The following is a 24,993-nucleotide window of genomic DNA, read 5'->3' on the forward strand; positions in this document are numbered from 1 at the left end:
ATCTATTATGTCCCCCAAGACCTTCTTAGTATTTCTGCATTCCTTGTAAGTGTGGCCTATGTTCTTTGTTCCTAGATGTATCACCTTGCATTTGGTTGTGTTGAAATGCATGTTGTTCAGGTTGGAAGTAAAAATTCCAAAAAAGACGTATATGAATTTTCATCCTCTGAGAAGTCCAGTTTGATTTTCAATGAGGTGGTATTTTCAACAAGTGAAATACATTTAGTCCTACTAATGCATCACACCACTGTAAAGGAATTAAAATATACTACTACCTCTCTGTGTACTGGACAGAACTTAATCTGAGAGAGAATATTAGGCCTCACTATCCCCAGAAATACTGCTCACTCTTCCATGACACTTCAAGGTTGTTACTGAATAAGCATTTAACTCTGTTGGAACCCCACATACTTCTCTCTGCTCTGGGCCTCTACTTGCACCATTATACAACAAGGTGTTCAAAGTGGTATCCAAACGTATGCCACTCTATCTACTGAGTGAAACTGGAACAGCTCAAGATACACAAGCATGCTTCAACTAACCCTACCCAGAGATTTTTATGGGGGTTGGCAAATTTCAGGCGAGTACAAAATAAGCCAGATTGAAAGAATATTTGCAGTGGGAAATACGTTTTCCCTACGTTGATGATATATTGACCCAGCTGTTATGAGCAACCATACTTATGGAAGTGGGAAGGCTGGGTTTTTGGAGATAACCCTATGAAAATAGTTAGAAGCAGCACTGACTCTTCCTTATCTTTTCTGATATCATTAATACAGCACTTACCTTTGTTGCAATCGCATGTCTCTACCTGCACCACAACACAGTACCACATTGTTCTGAGCCTGAATATTTCAGCCATAAAAATCATTTAAAAACTTCAAATGGGGATGCAGTTCAAGGTAGAACCTTAACCAAAAATAACTTAAGCTATTCATGTATAATGTTTGGAGGGGAAAATATCTATTTAAATACAGTCTGTTGTTTCTATCAGATGTCAACATTTAGTATTACTATTTGAAGTGGAATGTTTGTATTTAATATTTAATACTATGTATAATGAAAACTGGGAAAAACAGAACACTTTCAGAAAAGTATAAAGTGCCCATTATTATTCATCTCTGACTTCATATCAGTGATTTGCATATTCAATGTCATATCTCCAGGTATTTATGAGAAATGTGCCAATATCAGTGTAATGTTACCAAAGGAATTTTGCTCAGCTCTGAATCAGGAATAAGTCTGCTGATGTCACTGGGCTTACACTAGTACAAAATTGGTGAGATCAGAATTAGGTCTGAAGTTTTAAAATCAGTTTTCTTTTACAAGCTAGTGTAACAACCATTCAAATTCAGAGACAGAAATCATGTTTCCTCCTCTAGTCAGCCAAGCTACTGATTCATCAGAAGTGAAATTCTGCCACACATTTTGATTGTCCAAATCAGAGCACCCTTCTTTTTCTTTTTTCTTTTGTAAAGGGAGGGAGAAGTTAAAGCAAGCTACTTTTTATATCAATTTTTAAAAAATAAATTGTTTAACAGATGTAAAAGGAGCCAATATTAATTTTCAATCTATGATGTTTCTCATACAAGAAGTTTTAAACAGACTTCAAATTTTAGCTGTTTTAAAGAATGTATATGTTAAAACAATAAGGCACAACATGATCAATTGTGGGACTGAAGTTGGAATAGTTCAATGGGAGTTTATGCTGTGGATAAATAGGTGTATAGAGCCCTATACGTTTAAGTTGTACGTACAAGGGTTGCTATTATAGACATCTGAGCCTTGTGTTTCAAGAACTGTTTTTCTAAAGAAATTAATAATATTAGTTATGCCCATTGGTTTAGACTTGCTTTACCATGTGATGCTCCATGTTTCAATTCCACAGCTTAATTAAAATTGAAGACTGAAGACAGAAGTCAAGACTCTTTCCTAAGATATCAATTTTTTTTCTTTCCTTTTATTTTTCAATTTGATCATCTCTGTATCGTTTGAAAGATGAAAATTTACAAAAGCATATTTAAATAAAGAGAAAATCAGACTATTTTACTTTATTTCACAGTTTGATAGCAGCTCTTAGTTTGGCAGACCTTCCTCTTGGGTTCTCTTGAACATCTGCAGCGTGGGGAGTAAGCACTTTTTTCTGTATGGATGTCCACCTTGAGTTGGATTTTTCACTAGAGAATTCTTCCACATCTTGTTCTGAATAATATTTTTGTCCTTGTCTTATCTTCTGTCTTATGTTAAGGTTGGACTTTTCTGAAACATCTATTCCTTGAAGGAATCGTTTGATGATACGATCCTCTAGCGAATGAAAAGAAAGGGCTACAAGTCGACCTCCAGGTTTCAGAAACTTCTCAGCTATCTTCAACCCTACATAGAGTTCGCGGAGTTCATCATTCACAAATATACGCAAGGCTTGGAAAGTTTTGGTGGCAACATGCGTAGGTCTCTGAAGTAAGTCTTTTCGGGCATACAAAGCTCTTGCTGGAAAAGCACCTGTTGTGGATTAAAGAAAGAGAGAAAGGAGATTAACGTTTTGTCATCAAGTACATGTATACTGCTTTTCTGTACTGGAACCTGTTATCTTTTAGAAAAAAATCTGGTAATTCCATAAATTTTTTGTACCTGCCATTATCTACTTTTGACATTAATCCAGTGATGTGTACTGACTTTAAAGTAAAGGATACTACGAACAATGAGTAGTGAGCTCCTCCCTTTATAATACATCTTTAAGACCTGCCCTTGAAACCCTTAGTTACACGAGTAAGCCCTGTTCAACTGAGCAGTCCTATTGTGGAATCAGGCCCTTTTTCTACAGAATCATTCACACAAACTGCACCCTCAACTCCTTCACAGAATTGAAAAATAAAGTTGCACGTGAGAATACAAAGCAACAGCCATGAAACTGCGATAAATTAAAAATTACAGAGAGGGTAGACAGATAAGATGCCCTAAAACTCTGCAGTGAAAATTAGTTTTCTATATCTTCATTAGAAATAGTACTCACTACATTCATATATAGATGTAGACAGACAGGCATGCTTGGTTGCTTGTCTGAGATTCTTAAAACAGGTAACATATATAATTTATGCAGAAGCAAATATTAAGTGTCATTTTCTAGATTAAAGTGCAATAATTCATAGAGTCTGGATTTAAATAATTATCCTATTTTAATTAAATGCAATTAAATACTTTTTCTAGTTTAAAGAAATAAGACTATTACTTGTTAAACTTTAATGGTAGGGGAAAAAATGAGCAAACCATATTTGGTATTAAAAGCGTAGTGAATCTAATTGTGATACTACAAAACTTGTGATACTATTTGTGATACTACAAAGCTGCTTTATCCGCTCAGTAAAACATTAAAAGGAAATATTATTTTCTAGTAGTGTATGCACTTCATTTAAGTATTTATATAATTACATTTCAATAAGATGACATTGAATAGAGCTGGATCTCTAGCTGTCATAAATCCTACTTTAGATACTTCACAGATTGATAATTTCTTATATATGAATTTGGATATAGTTGTCTGTAGCTATTGCAGAAACTATAATTCATCCATCACTGCAGTACAGTGTATAGTACAGTGGTCTCTAACCTTTTTATGCCCAAGATCACTTTTTCAATCTAAGGGCAATCCAAGATCTTTCCGACCCCTTCCCTGAGGCCCCGCCTCACTCACTCCATCCTTCTCCCCCCCAGTCGCTCGCCCTCCCCGCCTTCACTCACTTTCACTGGGCTGGGGCAGGGGGTTGAGGCTCAGGAGGGGGTGTGGACTCTGGACTGGGGCTGAGGGGTTTGCAGTGTGGGAGGGGGCTCTGGGCTGAGCCTGGGGCAGGGGGTTGGGGTGCTGGAGGGGGTGAGTGGTGCAAGCTGTAGGAGGGAGTTTGGGTGCAGAAGGAGCCTCCAGGATGGGGCAGAGTGTTGGCGTGCAGGAGGGGGTACAGGGTGCTTGCTCTGGGAGGGGGCTCAGGGCTGGGGTGCAGGAGGGGGTTTAGGGTGCAGGAGGGGGCTCAGGGCTGGGGTGCAGCCTCCTGCCGGGCAGCACGTACCTCCGGCGGCTTCTGGTTGGCGGTGGGCGCAGCGAGGCTGAGTTTGGCTGCCGCTAAGGCAGACTCCCGGCATACCCTGGCCCCACACCACTTCCGGAAGGGGCCAACAAGCCCCTGCAGCCTCTGGGGAGGGGCGTGGGGCACGTGGCTCCACGCACTACCCCTCTCTGCAAGCACTGCCCCCGCAGCTTTCCCTGCCTACCCCAAGTCCCTCCCGGCTGCGGGGCTGCGCTGGCCGCTTCCAAGAGTGGCGTGGCCCGGGGTAGGCAGGGAGTCTGCCTCAGTGGCAGCCACACTACACCTCCAGAGATCACGATCAACTGGGAGATCCCTAGGTTCGACCAGTCGATTGTGATCGGCCGGTTGGTGACCACTGGTATAGTACAACCGGTACAAAATGACTGTGTCACATATTACCACACTCACATTATTTCCTGTTTGTATCAATATTACATATTCCTCATGGCAAATCCTTTATATAAAGATAATCATATGCTAATTAGCATTGTTTATGCCTAAATTGGCACCTAACAAAGAATCAAGAATACAGATTTATTACACGTTACTAAGATCTTACCTTTGTCTTCTTGTAATGTATTTAAAATGTATAAATAAAGAGAAAAATGCAGGTTTACATTATTTAAAGTTCATATTTTTCTCCTCATACCACATAGTAACTTCCATACAAGATGATGAATTTTAGATAGAAAAGAAATGATAAGAAAGGCAGGTTTCGTACTACGGTTAGCCTAAATTTTCCATGGTCTCACTGTTCATACTTTGGTATTAGTGACAGTCTGCTTGAACTGGGACAAACGGTATTTGAAGGAAAGCAAGTTTAAGATATAATGTTGAGTTGTCAGCATGTGAGAGAGTACTGAGGTTAAAAGGGTGTTGTTTATAGGGCTTCTGTTCTTCCTAGATTATATTCTATGGATAAGAAGTCTGGAAAGAGGGTCTATGTGAAGTAGCCATGCCAACTAAACAAAAAGGCATCCACTGGGAACATGTCCCAGTCAGATTTTTTGGAGGTTACCTAATCTGCAGATTTTGAGCTGAATTAAATAGGTTGAAACTATGGAAACCCCAGTGCACAGTATTTGATTACACTGTATTGGGTGAGACCATTGCTCTGTTTCAGATTACTTGTTTGACAGATAAGGCAAGTGACCGACTAACCTTGTATTAATTGCCTGAGGTTTACAAGAGACATCCTTACTGCATTCATGCTATGCATCTGCTGCTAAATTTCCAATTTTATTTTTTTATTATTTTTTTATTTTCTAAGATAGAGGGGTTAAGAGGGAACAGTTGATATTGTTCCCACCTCAAGTAGTTAGATTGTTTCTGGTTAATGTGACAGTGTTACTTGTGTGAATTTGTTGGACAAATAGCTCTAAATACTTGTGGCACCTTAGAGACTAATCAATTTATTTGAGCATAAGCTTTCATGAGCTACAGCTCACCAATGAAGTGAGCTGTAGCTCACGAAAGCTTATGCTCAAATAAATTGGTTAGTCTCTAAGGTGCCACAAGTACTCCTTTTCTTTTTGCGAATACAGACTAACACGGCTGTTACTCTGAAACAGCTCTAAATACTGCCAACTAATCTATATTGTCCACTGACTCCTTGAGGAATTGCACCATTCTCTTTACTATTCAGAAGAGAAAGATGACCAAGGTAATATTTTCTGGACTTCTTTGTGTCATTATTCACCTTACAAAATTTAGCTTTATATCGTCATTGCCTGTGCCAGGTTAAATAAGGCTGACGAAGCCTGGGCTAAAGAAAAAAGCATATTAAGGTGCAGAAGAGTCTTAAAAGAGATGTGAATTTGAACCCAATTTACAAACCACGTGCCAGGTGAATGCAGAAGCCTGATTCAGGAAAGTGAAAGCAATAATGTTATTTGGTAAAGGGATAGAACTGTTCCTTGCAACTGGTTAATCCAAACTCCACATCCAGATTTCCCACTTCTTCTGAGTTTTAGGTTAGGAATCCCTAAATTAATGGCAGGAACTGAAAAGCATTTGGGGCAGCTCCCCCTTTGATACCGTGTGAACTCTTTGGGGATGGGCAGCCCAAGACAGACACTGCACCCCAGAAGATTCTGGAACCCATGTCTCAAGCACCTTGATTCCACATGTGAGAATATGCAGAGGCCATTCAAAGAAGAACTAAGGGGTTGAATGTATCCCTTAATCAAACTCAACATCAACTATAAAAGGGGGGAAAGGATTTTCTGCTTTGTATTATATGAAAAAAACCAGCACTAGTTTGGATGATACTTGAAGCGCTGGCTCTGGCACAAAGGCATTCCCTACTGATAACTTTCTTTAAGAATGCCAAACTCATGGGGGTGGGGAGGGGGGACCCTTTCCATCATCTCAAGATACTGCATGAGGCACTCTATTCTTGATCTGGAAGAGAGGATATTAACTGGGGATAAGAAACAAAACAAACCCATACTGTAAGCCCACTCTTCTTTCCAAATTTTCTTTGCTACGGGTTGGAAACACCTGAGTCTATGAAAATAACAAAACCTTTACATCCTATATGCATGTGTAAAAAATGATGAATAGGAATACATATAAAGGTGGAGAGAGGTACCATTTTTTAAAACTGTTGCACATCTCACTTCCCATTTCTATCAACAATAATTATTTATATAGTGCTTTAGGTAAGTACAGCATTTTACACACTAAGGCCTGATGGTCTATGGTTTCAGCTGTGTACTGTGGACTTCATAAACTAACTTCCCTCAAATTTCCATGGAGTACAGGAAACTTACTCAGCACTGTCCCCTCCGTGTTTTCCCATCTTCTCTTTTTTCCTGCACAAGGAGCCAGCCTGAAGCTGTGAAGCATGTTGAAAACTGTATTTGCAAATGTGTGGGTGGAAATGAAGAACACAGACAAAGGTTCTCAGGAAACAGCTGCATGCCATCCAAACCTGCAATAAGTTGCAGACTGAAATGTCTGAATATATAAACGCTAGATTGCACTACCTTTACAGTTGGGGCGGCTGTGTGGTTGCAAGTGATGTCAGAGACACCTTGCAAAGCTTGTTTCAGCAGCTGCTCCAGTCTGGAATAATTTCCAAGATGGTATGACATATTTCTACACTACTGGCTCTGCTGTACATTTCTCTGGTAAGATTTGAAGGTAAGAAAACAGAAATTCTGCTGAGCTGTATAAATGATTGCCTGAGACAAAGTGGGGAGTTCTATAGAGTGAGGTGGGTCCAGAAATGTGGTCACTGGCAACTGATGTAATGTGCAGCATCCTGTTTAATATACATATTAGAGAAAGCAGCATTTTACCCACCCCCAAACACTTAGCAGCAACACTGTGATCTCATCGTTCTTTCCTGGCATGAACCAAATCATCTGATCTCTGCCTCTGGTAATGGAAAATTTCAGCCATGCTCATTCTGTGCCATGAAGAAATGTAACACAATGGCAAGAAAACATAAAACGTATGTCTGAAAAGAGTAAAGCGATAGCAAGAATGAATATCAGGAAAGACAAATGAATTGCATCTACAACTATTTGACCTGCTGTCATAGGGTGTGTCAAGGTTCCTTCCCCACTCTGAACTCTAGGGTACCGATGTGGGGACCTGCATGAAAGACCCCCTAAGCTTATTTTTACCACCTTAGGTTAAAAACTTCCCAAGGCACAATTGTCCTTGTCCTTGAACAGTATGCTGTCACCACCAAGCATTTTAAACAAAGAACAGGGAAAGAGACCACTTGGAGACGTCTTCCCCCAAAATATCCTCCCCAAGCCCTACACTCCCTTTCCAGGGGAAGGCTTGATAATAAGCCTCACCAATTGGTACAGGTGAACACAGACCCAAACCCTTAGATCTTAAGAACAATGAAAAATCAATCAGGTTCTTAAAAGAAGAATTTTATTTAAAGAAAAGGTAAAAGAATCACCTCTGTAAAATCAGGATGGTAAATACTTTACAGGGTAATCAGATTCAAAACATAGAGAATCCCTCTAGACAAAACCTTAAGTTACAAAAAGACACAAAACCAGGAATTTACAGTCCCTCCAGCACAGTTTATTTTACAAGCCATGAAACAAAAGAAAATCTAATGCATTTTCTAGGTAGATTACTTACTAACTTTACAGGAGTTGTAAGGCTTACATTCCTGACCTGTTCCCGGCAAAAGCATCACACAGACAGACCAAACCCTTTGTCCCCCCGTCCAGATTTGAAAGAATCTTGTCCCCTCATTATCCATTTTGGGTCAGGTGCCAGAGGGGTTACCTTAGCTTCTTAACCCTTTACAGGTGAAAGGATTTTGCCTCTGGCCAGGAGGGATTTTATAGCACTGTATGCAGAAAGGTGGTTACCCTTCCCTTTATATTTATGACACGCCCCCCAAATCACAAATAGGGTGAAACACTGGCTGTGACTTCTTCCTGGAGCTCTAGGAGAAAAGAGAGTTAATAAGACACATACATCTCTAAATATACTACTAACTGTATAAAGACTAACAATATTTTCCACATCTTAAGGACTATTTGGACCAGTTGATTCTGGGAAATTTTCCCAGGAGAGTGCATCAGCCACTTTGTTAGAAGCTCCTGAAATATTGTATGTCGAAATCAAAATCTTGGAGAGTTAAACTCCACCGAATAAGTTTTTTACTATTCCCCTTGGTGGTATGAAGCCACTGTAGAGCAGCACGGTCGGTTTGCAGGTGGAAACACCATCCCCAAACGTATGGGCGTAGCTTTTTCAGAGCGTAGACAATGGCGTAACATTTCTTTTCACTGATTGACCAGTGGCTTTCTCTCTCAGACAGCTTCTGGCTGAGAAACACGACAGGATGGAACTCTTGAGTGGGTCCTTCCTGCATTAAAAGTGCTCCCACACCACACTCGGACGCATCTGTGGTTACTAGGAATGGTTTGTCAAAGTCTAGGGCCCTTAGCACAGGGTCAGACATGAGTGTCGCTTTAAGCTGGTTAAAGGCCTTCTGACAGTCTTCAGTCCACTGAACTGCATTTGGCTGTTTCTTTTTGGTTAGGTCTGTCAGTGGGGCGGCGATTTGGCTGTATTGTGGTACAAATCGCCTGTAATATCCCGCCAAGCCTAAGAAGGATTGTACCCGTTTCTTTGACTTTGGGACAGGCCACTTTTGGACAGCATCCACTTTGGCCTGTAGGAGGTTGATAGTTCCTTGATCCACCTGGTGTCCCAGGTAAGTCACTCTGTTGAGGCCTATTTGACACTTCTTAGCCTTAGCAGTTAGTCCTGCCTCCCTTATGCACTCGAAGACTTTTTGTAGATGTCCAGGTGTTCTGCCCAGGAATCCGAAAATATGGCCACATTATCATGGTAGGCGACTGCATATTCTCCCAATCCTGCTAGGAGACCAGCTACAAGTTTTTGGAACGTGGCGGGTGCACTCCGCAGCCCGAAAGGGAGCACATTAAATTCATACCCCCATCTGTAGCATATCCTGGATCTCCTGTTCTATAGCAGTTTTAGCGTGAGGAGACACCCGGTAAGGTTGGGCTCTAATTGGGTGAGCATTACCTGTGTCAATGGAGTCGTATGCCCGTTCAGTCAGTCCTGGGGTGGCTGAGAACGTTGGCGCATAGCTAGTGCACAGATCCTTGATCTGCTGTCACTGCATACACCCAAGGGTCATGTAGAGGTTCACCTCTTCCACGCCACCATCACTTTTCCCTTCATAGTAGACACCTTCAGGCCACTCAGCGTCATCTCCTCCCTGGGCTGTAAACTGACAAACCTTTAATTATCTGGAATAAAAGGGCTTTAGAGAATTAATATGGTACACCTTAGGCTTTTGGTTGGAGGTGGCAAATGCCATGAGATAATTAACAGCTCCCAGGCGCTCTTGGACTGTGAATGGCCCTTCCCACGACGTTTCCATTTTATGGGCCTGGAGCGCCTTTAAGACCATGACTTGGTCCCCTACTTTGAAGGACCACTCTCTAGCATGTTTATCATACCAGGCTTTTTGTTCTTTTTGAGCATCTTTTAGGTTTTCTTTAGCAAGGGCTAAAGAGGCATGGAGGGTGGTTTGTAGGTTGGTTACAAAATCCAGAATTTTAGTTCCTGGAGAAGGTGTAAACCCCTCACATTGCTGCTTCACCAATTGTAATGGCCCCTTAACCTCGCGGCCATATACAAGTTCAAATGGTGAAAACCCTAAACTGGGATGTGGTACAGCTCTGTAGGCAAAGAGCAACTGCTGCAACACTAGGTCCCAATCATTGGAGTGCTCATTTACGAGTTTATGTATCATGGCCCCCAAAGTTCCATTAAACTTCTCCACCAGGCCATTTGTTTGATGGTGGTAAGGGGTGGCAATCAAGTGATTTACCCCATGAGCTTCCCAAAGGCTTTCCATAGTTCCTGCCAGGAAATTAGTTCCTGCATCTGTGAGGATGTCGGAGGGCCAACATACCCTGGCAAAAATGTCTGTTAGTGCCCGGCACACTTTTAGCCCTGGTGTTGCTTAGAGCTACTGCTTCTGGCCATCGGGTGGCAAAATCCATGAAAGTCAGTATGTACTGCTTTCCTCTGGGTGTCTTTTTCGGAAAAGGACCCAGAATATCCACAGCTACTCGCTGAAATGGAACCTCAATGATCTTGATTATCACTACAAAATTTTTTTCTCCTGCTGATAATAGCTCATCTTAATTAATTAGCCTCTTACAGTTTGCATGGCAACTTCCACCTTCTCTGTATGTATATATATATCTTCTTACTATATGTTCCATTCTATGCATCCGACGAAGTGGGCTGTAGCCCACGAAAGGTTATGCTCTAATAAATTTGTTAGTCTCTAGTCTCCTGTTCTTTTTTAAAAAAGTAAAACAGTCATCCCAGCACTAGAAATAAGCCCAGACTGGAACCTTTTATTGGATGTTCTTGAACTTTGGTAGTTTGGGTAAAATGGAAACAGATTCTAATCATATCTGGTTTTGGCTTCCTTGGCCCATCTCTACTATATACTAGTCTAATGGAGCTTTCTTTTACACGCAGTTGAAAAAAAAAAGATAGCTTTATCTTCTATGTCATCAAAATATTTTGAGAATCTTTGTCTTTTTACTTATCTGCACTATCAAGGCTCCTACAAATGTTTGTACTATTTCAAAACTATTTTTTAAACCTAAATAAACTGGACACACTGCTATCCCCTGGGAGGTAAAGAAAAACAGAAAGGAGTAGAATAGGAATCTTAAGCTTCACAAATTTAGAAGTATATGAAAAAAGAAAGATGCAATTCTAGCCCACTTGTACCACTTTGTGGATGTTGCTGTAATTAGACAGATTTTTAGCAAGACTTGATCTGATCTTGAAAGTAGTCTTTGATTCTGCAACTGAAATTTGGAGCAAGCAAATGAAAGCAGTTAGATATCCAGCTACCAGCTAATATGCTATGTGCTGGCATGTTAGGCAGTTAGAGATTTATCTAAATTTTATCTATCTCGGATCTTATATAATCCCCATTACCATGATATTTCAATGCAGTATCTATATACCATAATTTTTTCTGACAATTAACTGTGCCTATAAATATTTGCATGAGCAAAATAAGAACCTGGTTTTGAAAATCAGGCCCCTAGGATAAAAATCTATTATAGTAATACAGGAAATAAAAATAAACAAATACTGCCAACATATTTTTTTCATATATAACACAATCCCCTATGGCATCTGTGGAAGACAACGCACAAATAGCAAAGCAGAAAATATGTTATACTATGTAATACTAAAATTCAGGAAATCAGTAAAAAAATATAGCCATATTGCATCAAAATGAGATACTTTATATTTGCCACATTGAGGCCAGAAATACAGCATTTTTATTACCAAACTTGCAGCTAATATTTCCTCTTTCAATTATCCCAGTTTTTTAATATGTTTGTGCATGTTTACATGCTTGTTTAACAGTACCTGTGAGTTTAGTGCTGTAGCATTATTTAGAAGTGGATGAGTTTGGTGAGAATTGATGATAGGGATGAAGTTCAAACAAAATGTTTTAAGGAACTATGCATGACTAATCTAAGTTATTGTGTGATCTTATATATGTGACCCTGACCTGTTCCCATCCCATTAATGCCCATTACCCTTATTTGTATGTCATGCCTAACCTAAACTGTAAGCTGTCCAGGGCAGGGTATGATACAAATGTTGCTGATGATAAAGTGAAAGGTGCTTGACTAACAACTCTAGAGAAAAGGCTTCTGTTTATGCTCAGATCATGTACCAGCTGTATGGAGTGAAAAGACAGGCTCAGTGTCCAAGCCCAGTGAATCCTTGGTCTCTCTGCTGAGACTATCAACAACTAATGAATGTTTATTATGGTGGTGATTTTTTTCACATGGACATCTATTTATTTGGAACAGTTGTTAACAATCCAAACTGGATTTGAATCAGCAATCCAGGGGTGAAAGGCTACAGTTATCCCATTCTCAGTCCCCATCCCCCTCAGTAATGTTTCCGAAATCAGGAAATCCTGTGCTTTGTGCTAAGTCACAAACGAAAGCCATATTAACAGTAAAAGAAAATCTTGCTTGGTAACAGGCATTGCTATGTATAATAATACAACAAAATTTGTATGGGAAGTCTATAAAATGGATTTCATTCATAAAAACATCATGCTTCTAGCTAGATTAATTATTTGAAATCCCAGTTGAGAGAAATTATCATTTTTAGTTGTGGGATACCCTGATACTACCTACACTTTTAAAAATCTAATAGATTCATATGTTAAAATATATTGAAATTTTTAAGCTTGTGAATCATAGAATCATAGAATATCAGGGTTGGAAGGGACCTCAGGAGGTCATCTAGTCCAACCCCCTGCTCAAAGCAGGACCGATCCCTGACTAAATCATCCCAGCCAGGGCTTTGTCAAGTCTGATCCTAAAAACTTCTAGGGAAGGAGATTCCACCACCTCCCTAGGTAACGCATTCCAGTGTTTCACCACCCTCATAGTGAACAAGTTTTTCCTAATATCCAACCTAAATCTCCCCCACTGCAACTTGAGACCATTACTCCTTGTTCTGTCATCTGCTACCACTGAGAACAGTTTAGAGCTATCCTCTTTGGAACCCCCTTTCAGGTAGTTGAAAGCAGCTATCAAATCCCCCCTCATTCTTCTCTTCTGAAGACTAAACATCCCCAGTTCCCTCAGCCTCTCCTCATAAGTCATGTGTTCCAGTACCCTAATCATTTTTGTTGCCCTCCGCTGGACTCTTTCCAATTTTTCCACATCCTTCTTGTAGTGTGGGGCCCAAAACTGGACACAGATGAGGTCTCACCAATGTCGAATAGAGGGGAACGATCACGTCCCTCGATCTGCTGGCGATGCCCCTACTTATACATCCCAAAATGCCATTGGCCTTCTTGGCAACAAGGGCACACTGTAATGAAATGAAATTAGCAATGTACTGTGCCTGTCAATGTGAGGCATTAAAGTTCCCTGAGTGTATGAGAGTGGTGTATGAGAGTGGTGGAGTTTAAAAATTAATTCAGACCATGCAACTGTTTGCTGGAATTCATCTGTTGAATTTGCATCACATTTAATAAGTTTCTGTGACACAACTCATGTCCTTTTGTCTAGCCTCTCTTAATACAGTGTTAATTCACACCCAGCTAAAATTCAAACAATATTACAAATTTCAAACTGTTAATTAAAGTCTGTGAACTTGGATAGATCTGGATAATACTGGCTTTGCCCACTAAGGGTTTTTTTAAATTTTTTTATCAGCTAATCTCCAACTTCTCTCAAGTTAAATCCAGATGACTACATGATCTCACAATGATCCGTCAATGGGTTACAAATCTAAATGAAACCAAGCAAAATTAAGTTACTAGCTTAAGCTAATAGTAACAAGGCATATCACCCACTGAAATGAAATAAGAATTGTTGATCAGTAGAATAGAAGAAGACTAATACATTTTAAGAGGTTCAACCTTTATATTTTTCAGTAAGTTTTAATGTATACCTATTAACCTCCAAGTAGCTGTGGCAAAAATCTATCTAAGGCAGAGTTTCCTGTTGATCCCCGTGGACATGTTCATAACCCCCTCACTGAGAACCCATGATGTAAAGTATTTATAGAGTGCCTATCACTGTAGGATATCAGTGTTTAAGACAAATAATTGTAAAAATGGTTTCTTTGCTGACAGGGCATGAAGTTTGCTTGCTAGCAGGAAGAGATGATGGACACCTTAAATTATAAAAAGTAAATTAGATTTCTAATGACATTTCAAAGCGAGTTTCATTGGGTGTTTAAGATCAAGAGTAAGATTACCTATGGATACCAGATGTTTGAGATGGTTAGACATCATCAATAGCTTTATTGACTCTAGAAGGGTCAAAACCTGCCAGTCTCCCTTTTTCCTGCAAAAACTGCAGAGCCTCTGGTATTGCGACCTGCCCATTTACACAATCACAGCACAGTTCTTTCTGATAGCCTCCCAGCAGAAAGTTGAAGCAAATATTTCACATTTACTTTTGTGGAACTGCATTCATGGGCACAACCCCACATGCCCTTCCTAAGTCTTGTATTAAAGGTTAGAGGTAAATATCTTCCTGGTTTGGAACAAAATATCCACCAGCCTGTGGTGAATCCAAATCCTAGGTTTTAAATTTCTGGCTATTAACTCGGGCTTATCCGGGGATCTGGTAAAATATGGTGAATTAATACAGAACAGTGGTGGGCAACCTGCGGCCTGCCAGCGGCCCATCAGGGTAATCTGCTGGTGGGCTGCTAGACAGTTTGTTTACATTTCCAAGGCCACCTGCAGCTCCCAGTGGCTGCGGTTCGCCCACCACTGATATAAAAAGTTTTGGGAGACTAGCTAATCTGGGGAGGGCCTATAAAACTAATAGGTAGTTACAAGGACTACAATAGCATTGTTTGTCCTGATTTTTCTTGGCCACTCAAGCCAGCTGAGAAAAAGATGGGAGGATGTACATCCATTTTCCAGATAGATTCTCTCTCATTCAAGCAATGTCGCATATTTTCTTGTTCCAGTGCTTTGCAAAAAGTGATTGGTTTCTTCTTGCTTTTGGAGGTGCAGCCCCCAAAATCCTGAACATCAAGTTTTTAATTATCTGTTTAATTACCTCTCCCTGAGCTTCTGTCCCTTCTAGACAAAAGATTAGATGGCTTAACCCACTGAATTGTATATTCATTTACACTGGACATAAATCTTAGATACTTAGAGTTTCTTCTGTTCTGTCTAGAGAAGGATTCTGTGAGTATGTTCCCTGACCCTCGGGCTCTGGTTTCCTGCCAACCACTGCATGGCGGTCATTTTGTAGAAGGACAGATTTGGATGTCAGGTGAAGAATTAAACTACATATTGCCAATTGCTGCTAGTTCTAACCCTCTGATGTTCTGTTTTCTCTCTCATTTGGACCATTTACTCAGTGATGTTTGTGTACCATATGTGCTCCTCAACTTGATAGCAAAGCATCCACGGTGATCTTTGCATTGCAGGAGTCGCTGTGAGGGGATTCTTTGTGGTAAGGGTTTTTGTATGTTGACACCCCCACAACAATTTCAGGATGAGAGCAGGGAGAGTGAATGGAAAAGTGAGGGAGTTCTCCTAGAGATTCTACATCAGTAGGAGGAAGGCTTCTAGAGGTCTCATGTGTGGTCGGGCCCACTGTGGCCATGCAGGAGACCATCAGAACTATAAGCAGTGGAAGCTCCTAGAATTAGGTAGTAGGATTCCCTGAAAGGTTCGAGATCTAGTCCTTGACCTTGTCTGCTCTGCCCTGAGGAAGTGGGTGAGGCCGAGTCCCTTGATGAATCAGATCCTGGATGTGGGATAGAGAACTCTTTTCCCATCTGATCACAAAGTATGGTCTTAGAGAACCTGAAGAACTTCTTGTATTGATAACATGGCTCCCTTCCTGATGGCAGACTAAATCAGGAAATTGACCGGATAAAATATGAATCTCTTCCCCCTCTCCCTGAGATATGCAATCATGATGCCCATCGCCTTGGAGAATACTGACTTATCATCAGCACCCCAATAGGAATGCATGCCAAGGAAATTTCTCCTCCATCTTCCCCTCTCTCCATACCTCAAATGTACATATTTTATACCCGTTGAAATCTTACTTTACAGTTTCTTTTCAATTAAATGTTTTTTTAATTAAAAAAAGAGAAACTAATAGCTATTAAGATATATAGTGTATGTTTCATCATGCTTACAAATGGAATAAAAAATAATTGAATTATTGTACATACACTTATGCTATGTTAAATATTACTTATTGTAATAATTTATTATGGATTACTTTAAAAAACCCCAAAGATGGGTGTATTATTAGTGACAGTGTACACAATACTGAAAAAATAGTTCTGCTATTGTTTGTTATTCCTTATACTGTTACATAATATACCATATATGTAATACTGTTCATTATACCTTAAGGTATACACAATTAACAAAAGCTTAATAAGAGCCAGTCCTGAACTCCTTACTCTGGGCGGATTCACACTGAAATCCAGGGAGTTCTCCCTAAGCATAGACTGAAAGAATGGGCTAAACCAGTTTTAATTAGTTGCCTATTCTATATAGAGAGATGTTTGGTAAGTATATGTGTTTTGTACATGTTGGTAGACAGACACTGTACTTATTAAAAGGAAAAATCCTGATATAAAATGGCATTTGATAAATTTATTTGGCATGCATGTTATCATATTGATATACCTGTCAAAACTACAAAATGTACAGCAAGGGGTTTAAAATGACAGAAGAAGTGACAGTTAAGGCTATGATTCATAGGTAACCGATACAACACTGCTGCAAATTTGACCATTGTCTTTTACCTGGAACTGGTAATCTAATGTGCTGACACTTTTATTTAGTTCATAACAGCTGCAATATTAATTTGTATAGTATTTTTAAGATATATAGCTTATTAAAAATTTAACATGGTATCAGTGTAGCTGCTTTAAGTACATAAACAATGACATACTGTTTTAATTAACAGCTCTAGAAAGAAGCATGTGTCTGACAAGCAAATTAAATCACTACCACTAAATGTAGATGGAAATGGCTACTTTTTAAATACAGAATTGTCAGGTTTTATTTAAGGTTTATATATTATATATTGATCAACTGATCTACCTCTTTGTCATTACATTTTTTTTCATATACTATGCTTACACTGTGATCTTTCTACAGCAATAGTGTCTTCATACTTCTTCCAGAGCTTTAATCATTTCCCGTCTTTTATGGCTAAAGTTCAGGTATATCTGATTTCACCATATAACTTGCCTAAACAGCCTTTATTATTAAAATGGTGCTAAACCTTTCATTTGAGAGTTCTAAGATTACTTAAGAACTTCTCCATTATTAATAAGCCAACAGCGACCATAAACCATAATACATTACATTAGAAGACAGTTTCCCTAGATACAGATACGAGAGTTTCATTTCTCTAGATGTATTTCTGACAAGACTAGGGATTCTCCAATGGAATTGTCTTAAGCAGCTACAGAAATTGTATTTTGGCTTGGAAAACTTTCATCATAAGGCACAGCTATGAAACAATTCCTGCCTGCAACAAAGCACCTCCTAGCTACGTTTAGTTCAGGAGGTTTATGGTGAACAGCAACTAAGATGAAGTGTTTCATTAAGCCCTTCAGGCTGATCTAGTTAACATTCACAAAGTGAAATAACCTACGCATCATTTTACTCTTCATTAGCTGGCTGTTTAGAAGAAAGATATGAGCTAATCTATTTTATTTCAGTTGTTAGGCAATGTCATGGTACTACCACCCCCACCCCCCAAAAATATAAAGTAGATCTGATAATTGAGGGCTTATCAATAGTAGTGATAAAGAATTCCCTCTATGGTTGTCATTCAATGTTTCACCTTGGTGGGCAAAAATGATAAATCACTTCATGTAAAATCTATTATTAAACTAATCAGCAAGCCACAGTATAAAAAAAAGGAAGCTCACAAAACAAAACAACACAAAAAAGCTGACATCAGAGAAGGACAGACAGGATTAGATCCTGCATGATTTCAAGAACAAATAGATTCCTCTGGGACTTTGGGGATTAATATTTTTTCTCTCTCAGACACTGTTCAGAATTAATGAGGGTACCTGCAACAATGCTGGCAAGCTGCTGAGTTCTGGTGATGGGGTAGATGCTGCGTGCCTGAACGACTGCTGAAGCTATTTTCTTGGCGTGCCTCTCCTCCCCGTATGTTCTCAGGATGGACGCAAGCGCCTGTTGATCTAAAGCATTCACAACATCAGCAGCAGTGGGCATGTCAGGATACCTACGCACAAGAAGAGCCAATTAGTTCACTGACGTCAGTTTTCATTGACAAGAGGTGAAGCTTCATAGCATTGAGACATAAAGTCAAACACACACATTGCATGCAAGTGCCTTTCAGGTTTTAAAATAAGAGAAAGCAATCCTGTGAAAACGGAAATAGCTTCTACCTTTTAAATCCCGTCTTATTACTTCAGATGGAGTATCTTCCTTAACATTAATTAGCAATAAAGAATAGCTGAAAGTTCAAGTACTACCATAAACTTTTAACATTAATGAGTGGACAAAGATTAGCTGTAGTTCAAGTATTTTTCTAAAATTAAAAGACTGTAAGATTGCCTTTATTTAGATATCTTCAAAATATGAACTCATTTCTTATGTGTTAATTTTAGTCATCTTGCATTATTTGTTCTGTTTTCACTCAGAATATAGAGGAACTAATCTCAAGGATCTTTCCCCTTATATGCAGTAATATGAAAAATGATCGCTTAGGAAGACAATTTCCTGTACTGTCACTTAAAGGTATCACAATTTAAATTCAAAAGTATTTTAAAAGAAAAAGATATTTGTAACTATCTACCAAAAGGCAAACAAAATATCCCATAGTCATCACTATTTCTTTCACCTGAACAACTTTCTTTATTGAAATCGTTCAAGGTCTTTTATATACGCTGCATTGGTGTTCACTAATGTGCAGGGACTGCTCAATCTAATTCAACTATTTCACAGACTTGACTCTTCTACAAAGGGACTGACAGGCAGAATATTTTTCAGTATTTTATTATTTCCCCACAATATCTTACAGAAAATAACAAAATTTAAGATACTATTTGCCCTCTATATTTATCCTCAACCATACAGTATATGCCTGTTTTATCCCAGTCATTCTTTATTTTTATCATGCAAGTTCATATACCAGCAGGGATATTTTAGTGGCAAAAACCTCAGGTTTACATTCCTTGAAACCACAGGCTTGAACCCCAGCAAGATCTCAGCTGTTCATACTAGAGTTGACTAAATGGTGTATCATGCAGTTTACTGTGTCAGTCTTTGAGACAGTTTCTTAAAAACTGAGGTACCATTGGCTATGTATGAACATTAATAATACCAGGTTTCAGAGTCGCAGTCGCGAATACAGACTAACACGGCTGCTACTCTGAAACCTGTCATTATGCAAGGCACTGAATTTAACCGTATGGAATTAATAATACCATGGCTCATATTCTAAGAATACAGGTTTGTCCCACTATTTTTGGCCAGAATTTCCCATTCCCTTATAGATGTGCAGCATGCTATGTCTCAGTTAATTACCATCATCCATACAACAGAGGTGACTGCATTTTTGGTGTTTTCTGTAATAAGGTATATTCCCCATGAAAGGCACTGGGTCCCTTTGAGGTGACAGGTGCTATATACATAGAAAACATTACTATTTATTATTAGAATTGCATTCCATCTTCCAGATTATACTCAGCAGTGACTCTAATCAATTAAATATAAAGGGTTTTTTTTTTAAACTAATTGTTAATTTGAGTATAAAGTAAGTCATTCTGATCTGCTTGCTATGAAACATAGGATGACATTAATGAATTGCTTACAGTAAGCATGCAAGTAGTGGTAGAATATTTAATGCCTTGAAAGCAGTGTTGCCATTGACATTTAATTGATAGGCTCACTGCTGTTTCTTTGTAGAGGTTAGCACATGCCCATCTTCAGAGTAGCTACAAAGGATAAAAGAAATCTGTTAGAACTTCACTTATACTTAAACTACCCTCTCAGTTACAATTTCATTTATATCCTACATCATGGTCTGCTTAACAAAATTAAAGATGGTTGTTTTAATTATTGCCATTAGTCATTGCTTTTAACCTTAAATATGGAAAGCCTAACAGTCAAATTCTGACTTTCCAACACTGAAACCCAGAAGTACCTTCACTTTATGCTGGAATAAGCGAGATTGGAAGCTGGCCCTAAATCCTGAGAACTAGATGAGTCTCTATGGCAAAAGAACAAAGCTGATTTATTATGTATGTGCAGAGTTAGATGTGGGCGTGTGATGGGAATTCTGCAACCTAAAAAGGAAATTAAATTCAGAGTGTTGTTGAGAAATTGATTTCTTGTTGTGAGAAGAAATGTTTGATCAATACATACCTGCCACTATCCATCCTCATATCCAAAGGGCCATCCTTTCGCAGGGAAAAACCTCTTTCAGGAGTATCAAGCTGCATAGAGGAACACCCAGCATCCAAAAGAACTCCATCTAGCATTCCTGGCTCCACTCCAGCTGAGATTAACAAGGTTTCTGTTTGGCTAAACTGCCCTAGAAGAGCCTGAATCTGTTTCCTGTATGAGAATCACAGATAAGAAGTGTCACTCTGAATGCTAATAGTGCAATATTTCTTCCATTTTAAAGTAGGAAACAAACAAAAAATAGGAGTAAAATTTGCAAAAGCATGTAAGTGACTTAGGCTTCTCAGTCCCATTTTCAAAACAGACTCAGGAATTTAGGAGCCAAAGTCTCAATGACACTTAGACACATAAGTCACTTTGAAAACAGGACTCAGGCACTTTTCAAAGTTTTACCTTGGATCTAGTTTTCCTCCCAGACCAGATTTACATTAATGCAACTCCGCTCTAAATGCAACAGAGTTACTCCAGTTTTCAGCTAGTATAAGTGAAAAGGGCCCACTACTTTTATTCATCCAAACAAAGAAAAATGAGAAACAAGAACATAAAAAAAAATCATTTAAAAAAATTCCATCACAACAAAAATTATGATCACAGTTCCTTACTACTAGAAAAATGGAATAAACAAATATTACATGAAGGTTATTTGCCTACACACAAGCACCCTAAATATAAAACTGTACAATACATCATTAAATGTGTATACCGAAGTTCTGTAGAATAGGAATAGGATTTCATAGCCTTGAAAAGAGTGGTGATTCATTCGATATACTTACTCAGAGATTCAATATTTTAACTTACATTTAAGACAACTCTGAGAAATTTATCATTTTCCCCCAGCATCCTTTCCAACTAGCATGTTAATATAATCAAAAAACCAATTAGAAATGTGACAAAATGGGAATATCTATATTATCTGTTATGAATATGGTGCATGCCTCTGTGTGTGAGTTTATGATGGGTTACTTCCTATGGAGTTACATCAAAAGTGGTTGTTAGAGGAACAAGCAGGAAAGGTAAAACAATGTCCAAGTTTCATCCCAACAAACACTCAAACATAATAGCTAGGTTTATAGCCAAGAAAAGACTCCTCCCCCCCAACTGTGGTGACATAGCTGTTTCGCTAGGGCTGAGATGACAGAGATCAAAGGGAATGGTAAAATATTAGAATAATCAGGGTTTAGAAAAGAGTGGAAGTTGAGTGAGTGGCCAGAGGTTACTCAGAGAATGTCAGAGAAAACTGACAGGCTGGCCAGGGGAATACACACAGACGGAGAGCCTGCTGTGAACAGGACAGTCTGTTTATCCCAGCCAGAGATGGGGGGTAGCTATGCTGAGAGAAACTGCAAAAGCTGTCAAGCAAAGATTAAGGATAAGTACGATGCAGGTGTATAGACTTTTTATTGTTTTACCTCTTGCTGTATGTGCTTTGTACCTTGGGAGGAAGGAATAAATAATAGGGCTGTCAAGCGATTAAAATAATTAATCGCAATTAATCATACAATTACACAATAATAGAATACCATTTATTTAAATATTTTGGATGTTTTCTACATTTTCAAATATATTGATTGCAATCATAACAGAATACAAAGTGTACTGTGCTCACTTTCTATTTATTTTTGATTACAAATATTTGCACTGTAAAAAACAAAAGAAATAGTATTTTTCAATTCACGTCAAACAAGTACTGTAATGTAATCTCTTTATCATGAAAGGTAAACTTATAAATGTAGAATTATGTTAAAAAAAATAACTGCATTCAAAAATAAAACAATGTAAAACTTTAGAGCCTACAAGTTCACTTAGTACTATTTCTTGTTCAGCCAGCAGAAGGTTGATTTTCTTTTTTTGGTGGTTCGGGTTCTGTAGTTTCTGCATCAGAGTGTTGCTCTTTTAAGACTTCTGAAAGCATGCTCCATACTCCATATCCCTCTCAGATATTGGAAGGCACTTCAGATTCAGATTCTTAAACCTTGGGTTGAGTGCTGAAGCTATCTTTAAAAATCTCACATTGGTACCTTCTTTGCATTTTGTCAAATCTGCAGTGAAAGTGTTCTTAAAAAAGAACATGCGCTGAGTCATCATCCGAGACTACTATAACATGAACTATATGGCAGAATGTGGGTAAAATAGAGCCGGACACATACAATTCTCCCCCAAGGACAATTTAATTATTTAATTTAACACATTTTTTTTTAACGGTGTCATCAGCATGGAAGCATGTCCTCTGGAATGGTGGCTGAAGCATGAAGGGGCATATGAATGTTTAGCATAACTGGCATGTAAATACCTTGCAATGCCAGCTACAAAAGTCCCATGTGAATGCCTGTTCTCACTTTCAGGTGACATTCTAAATAAGAAGCAGGAAGCACTGTTTACATTTACGGGAGATAAAGTTGTTTGTTTTAGCTGTTGGTTGAATGAGAAGTAGGACTGAGTGGACTTTTAGGCTCTAAAGTTTTGTACTGTTTTGTTTATGAGTGCAGTTATGTAACAAAAAAATTCTACATGTGTGAGTTGTACTGCAATCTCCTTGTCATGAAAGTGTAATACTTGTATGAGGTGAATTGAAAAATACTGTTTCTTTTGTTTATAATTTTACAGTGCAAATATTTGCAATAAAAATAATCATATAAAGTGAGCAGTGTACACTTTGTATTCTGTGTTGTAACTGAAATCAATATATTTGAAAATGTAGAAAAACATCCAAAATATTTAATAAATTTCAGTTGGTATTCTATTGTTTAACAATGCGATTAAAACTGGGATTAATCGTGATTAATTTTTTTAATTGCGATTTTTTTGAGTTAATTGTGTGAGTTAACTGCGATTAATCGACAGCCCTAATAAATAATGCTTTGTTCTGAAGACACCGTTTTTGAGTTGCTTTAATCAACTCACTAGTCACAAGTCCCTGAAAGAAAAGGGTTTGCAGGTCCCAACCACAGACGGGCCTGCTACGTTAAGAGGCTGTGGCCCAGTGACTCAGTCCCAGAGCAGCTGGACCATCTGGTACCACACAGAGTAAGGTGTAGGAAACCAGTCCTGTCACCTAAGGGGTGCAACTCAAGAGGAATTAAAAGGGTGTTAAGTGCAATTTGCCCTGTAACTGTGAAAACAACATTCCACTTCTCTACAATTATCCTGATGCTGCTTACTCAGGCTATTTTACTCATATTCCAAACATCTGATCTTTTAAAAGCTTCTTTGTTTGCCAATCTTATTTGTTTTAACAGTCTTGAAAGACTGTTACCTAAACACGACTTTAAAGAATTTCTAATGATGATTTACATTTACATAACATCTTACATCCCAAGGAAGTTTTTTGTTTTGTTTTATAAGAAAAGCTCTGTAGGGATCCTTTCACACGGCAGTGAAATGTAATCAACCTGGAGTGATGCATGGCAACTGTATAACAGCATACAATATTAGGCAGCACTTTAGACGATGTCTACACCAGAGACCCCACAGCGTGCTACTGTACGGATGCAGCTGCGCCGCTGTAAGATCTCTCATGTAGCCATTCTATGCTGACGGGAGAAGCGTTCTCCCGTTGACATAATTAATCCACCCCAACAAGTGGCGATAGCTATATCAGCGGGAGACGCTCTCCCGCCGACATAGCGCTATGCACACTAGCGCTTATGACGCTGTAATTATGTTGCTTAATGTACCTCTAACTGGAGGTTGCCTTTTGAGATTGTCAACATGGGTGCCAATGAGTGCCAACTGTAATGAACACCTGTCTAGAGCTGGGTTTATATCATTGACTCATGTCATCTCGGTCACTGAACAGCTAGCTGTCAAACGGCAATGATTTTCACTCAGTATTGATTTGTGCTGGATTCAAACCAGTGACCTAGAAATAAAAGGCTCTGTATCCCATTTCTAATTCCTAGAGCCTTTCAGCCTTCTCAATCCAAACTGTTAGGACTGTTTTAAGCAAAACATCCCCCCTCCATATATAATCCTCCATTCTCTAAAGTAACATCCAGTAGTTAAACAATCTTAGATTGAGAGAATGCGACCATAATGTTTATCTTAGCAAAAGTAAAGAAATGAAATGACACATATTTACCAACTTGCCAGCTTTAAATGTAAATTCCTGAATACATGATTTTTAGATCTCAGAACGAACAACCTGCCACTGTAATTCAAAGGACACAGGATGCACAAACCGATGTCCATATACCCACTTTTGAAAGAACTGCTCAGCCCAGGTTAGATTTTGTCTTTCCAGGTTCCAAAGCTAGCCATCAATCTGAGGCAGGTAACAAAATGAAAAATGGGGAATGGGGGAGGTGTAAAATATCCAATTTCTTTTAATAAACACTGCAGAGGAAGATCACATTTTCAAATTTAAGAGCTGCCATTCTTAACTTCCTGCTGCAAATGAAGACCACAGAAATTTGATCTTAAATGTGT

The 24,993-nt window shown here is 38.8% G+C and overlaps 1 protein-coding gene across 2 annotated transcripts in view; it reads right to left on the minus strand.

Annotated features, from left to right (window-relative positions):
• Nucleotides 1–1,933: 1,933 nt before the first annotated feature.
• METTL15 (methyltransferase like 15) overlaps nt 1,934–24,993 on the minus strand; it is a 199,291-nt gene continuing 176,231 nt past the window's right edge. For both annotated transcript variants that reach the window (XM_037899927.2, XM_037899926.2), the window contains 3 exons: nt 20,530–20,721; nt 18,204–18,382; nt 1,934–2,499 (listed from right to left, as the gene is read on the minus strand). In XM_037899927.2, coding sequence (XP_037755855.1) covers nt 2,057–2,499; nt 18,204–18,382; nt 20,530–20,721 — 814 coding nt within the window. In that variant the 3' untranslated portion in view covers nt 1,934–2,056. The remainder of the gene's footprint in view (nt 2,500–18,203; nt 18,383–20,529; nt 20,722–24,993) is intronic.

Source organism: Chelonia mydas, chromosome 6 (assembly GCF_015237465.2).
Source record: "Chelonia mydas isolate rCheMyd1 chromosome 6, rCheMyd1.pri.v2, whole genome shotgun sequence".
NCBI classification, from domain to species: domain Eukaryota; kingdom Metazoa; phylum Chordata; order Testudines; family Cheloniidae; genus Chelonia; species Chelonia mydas.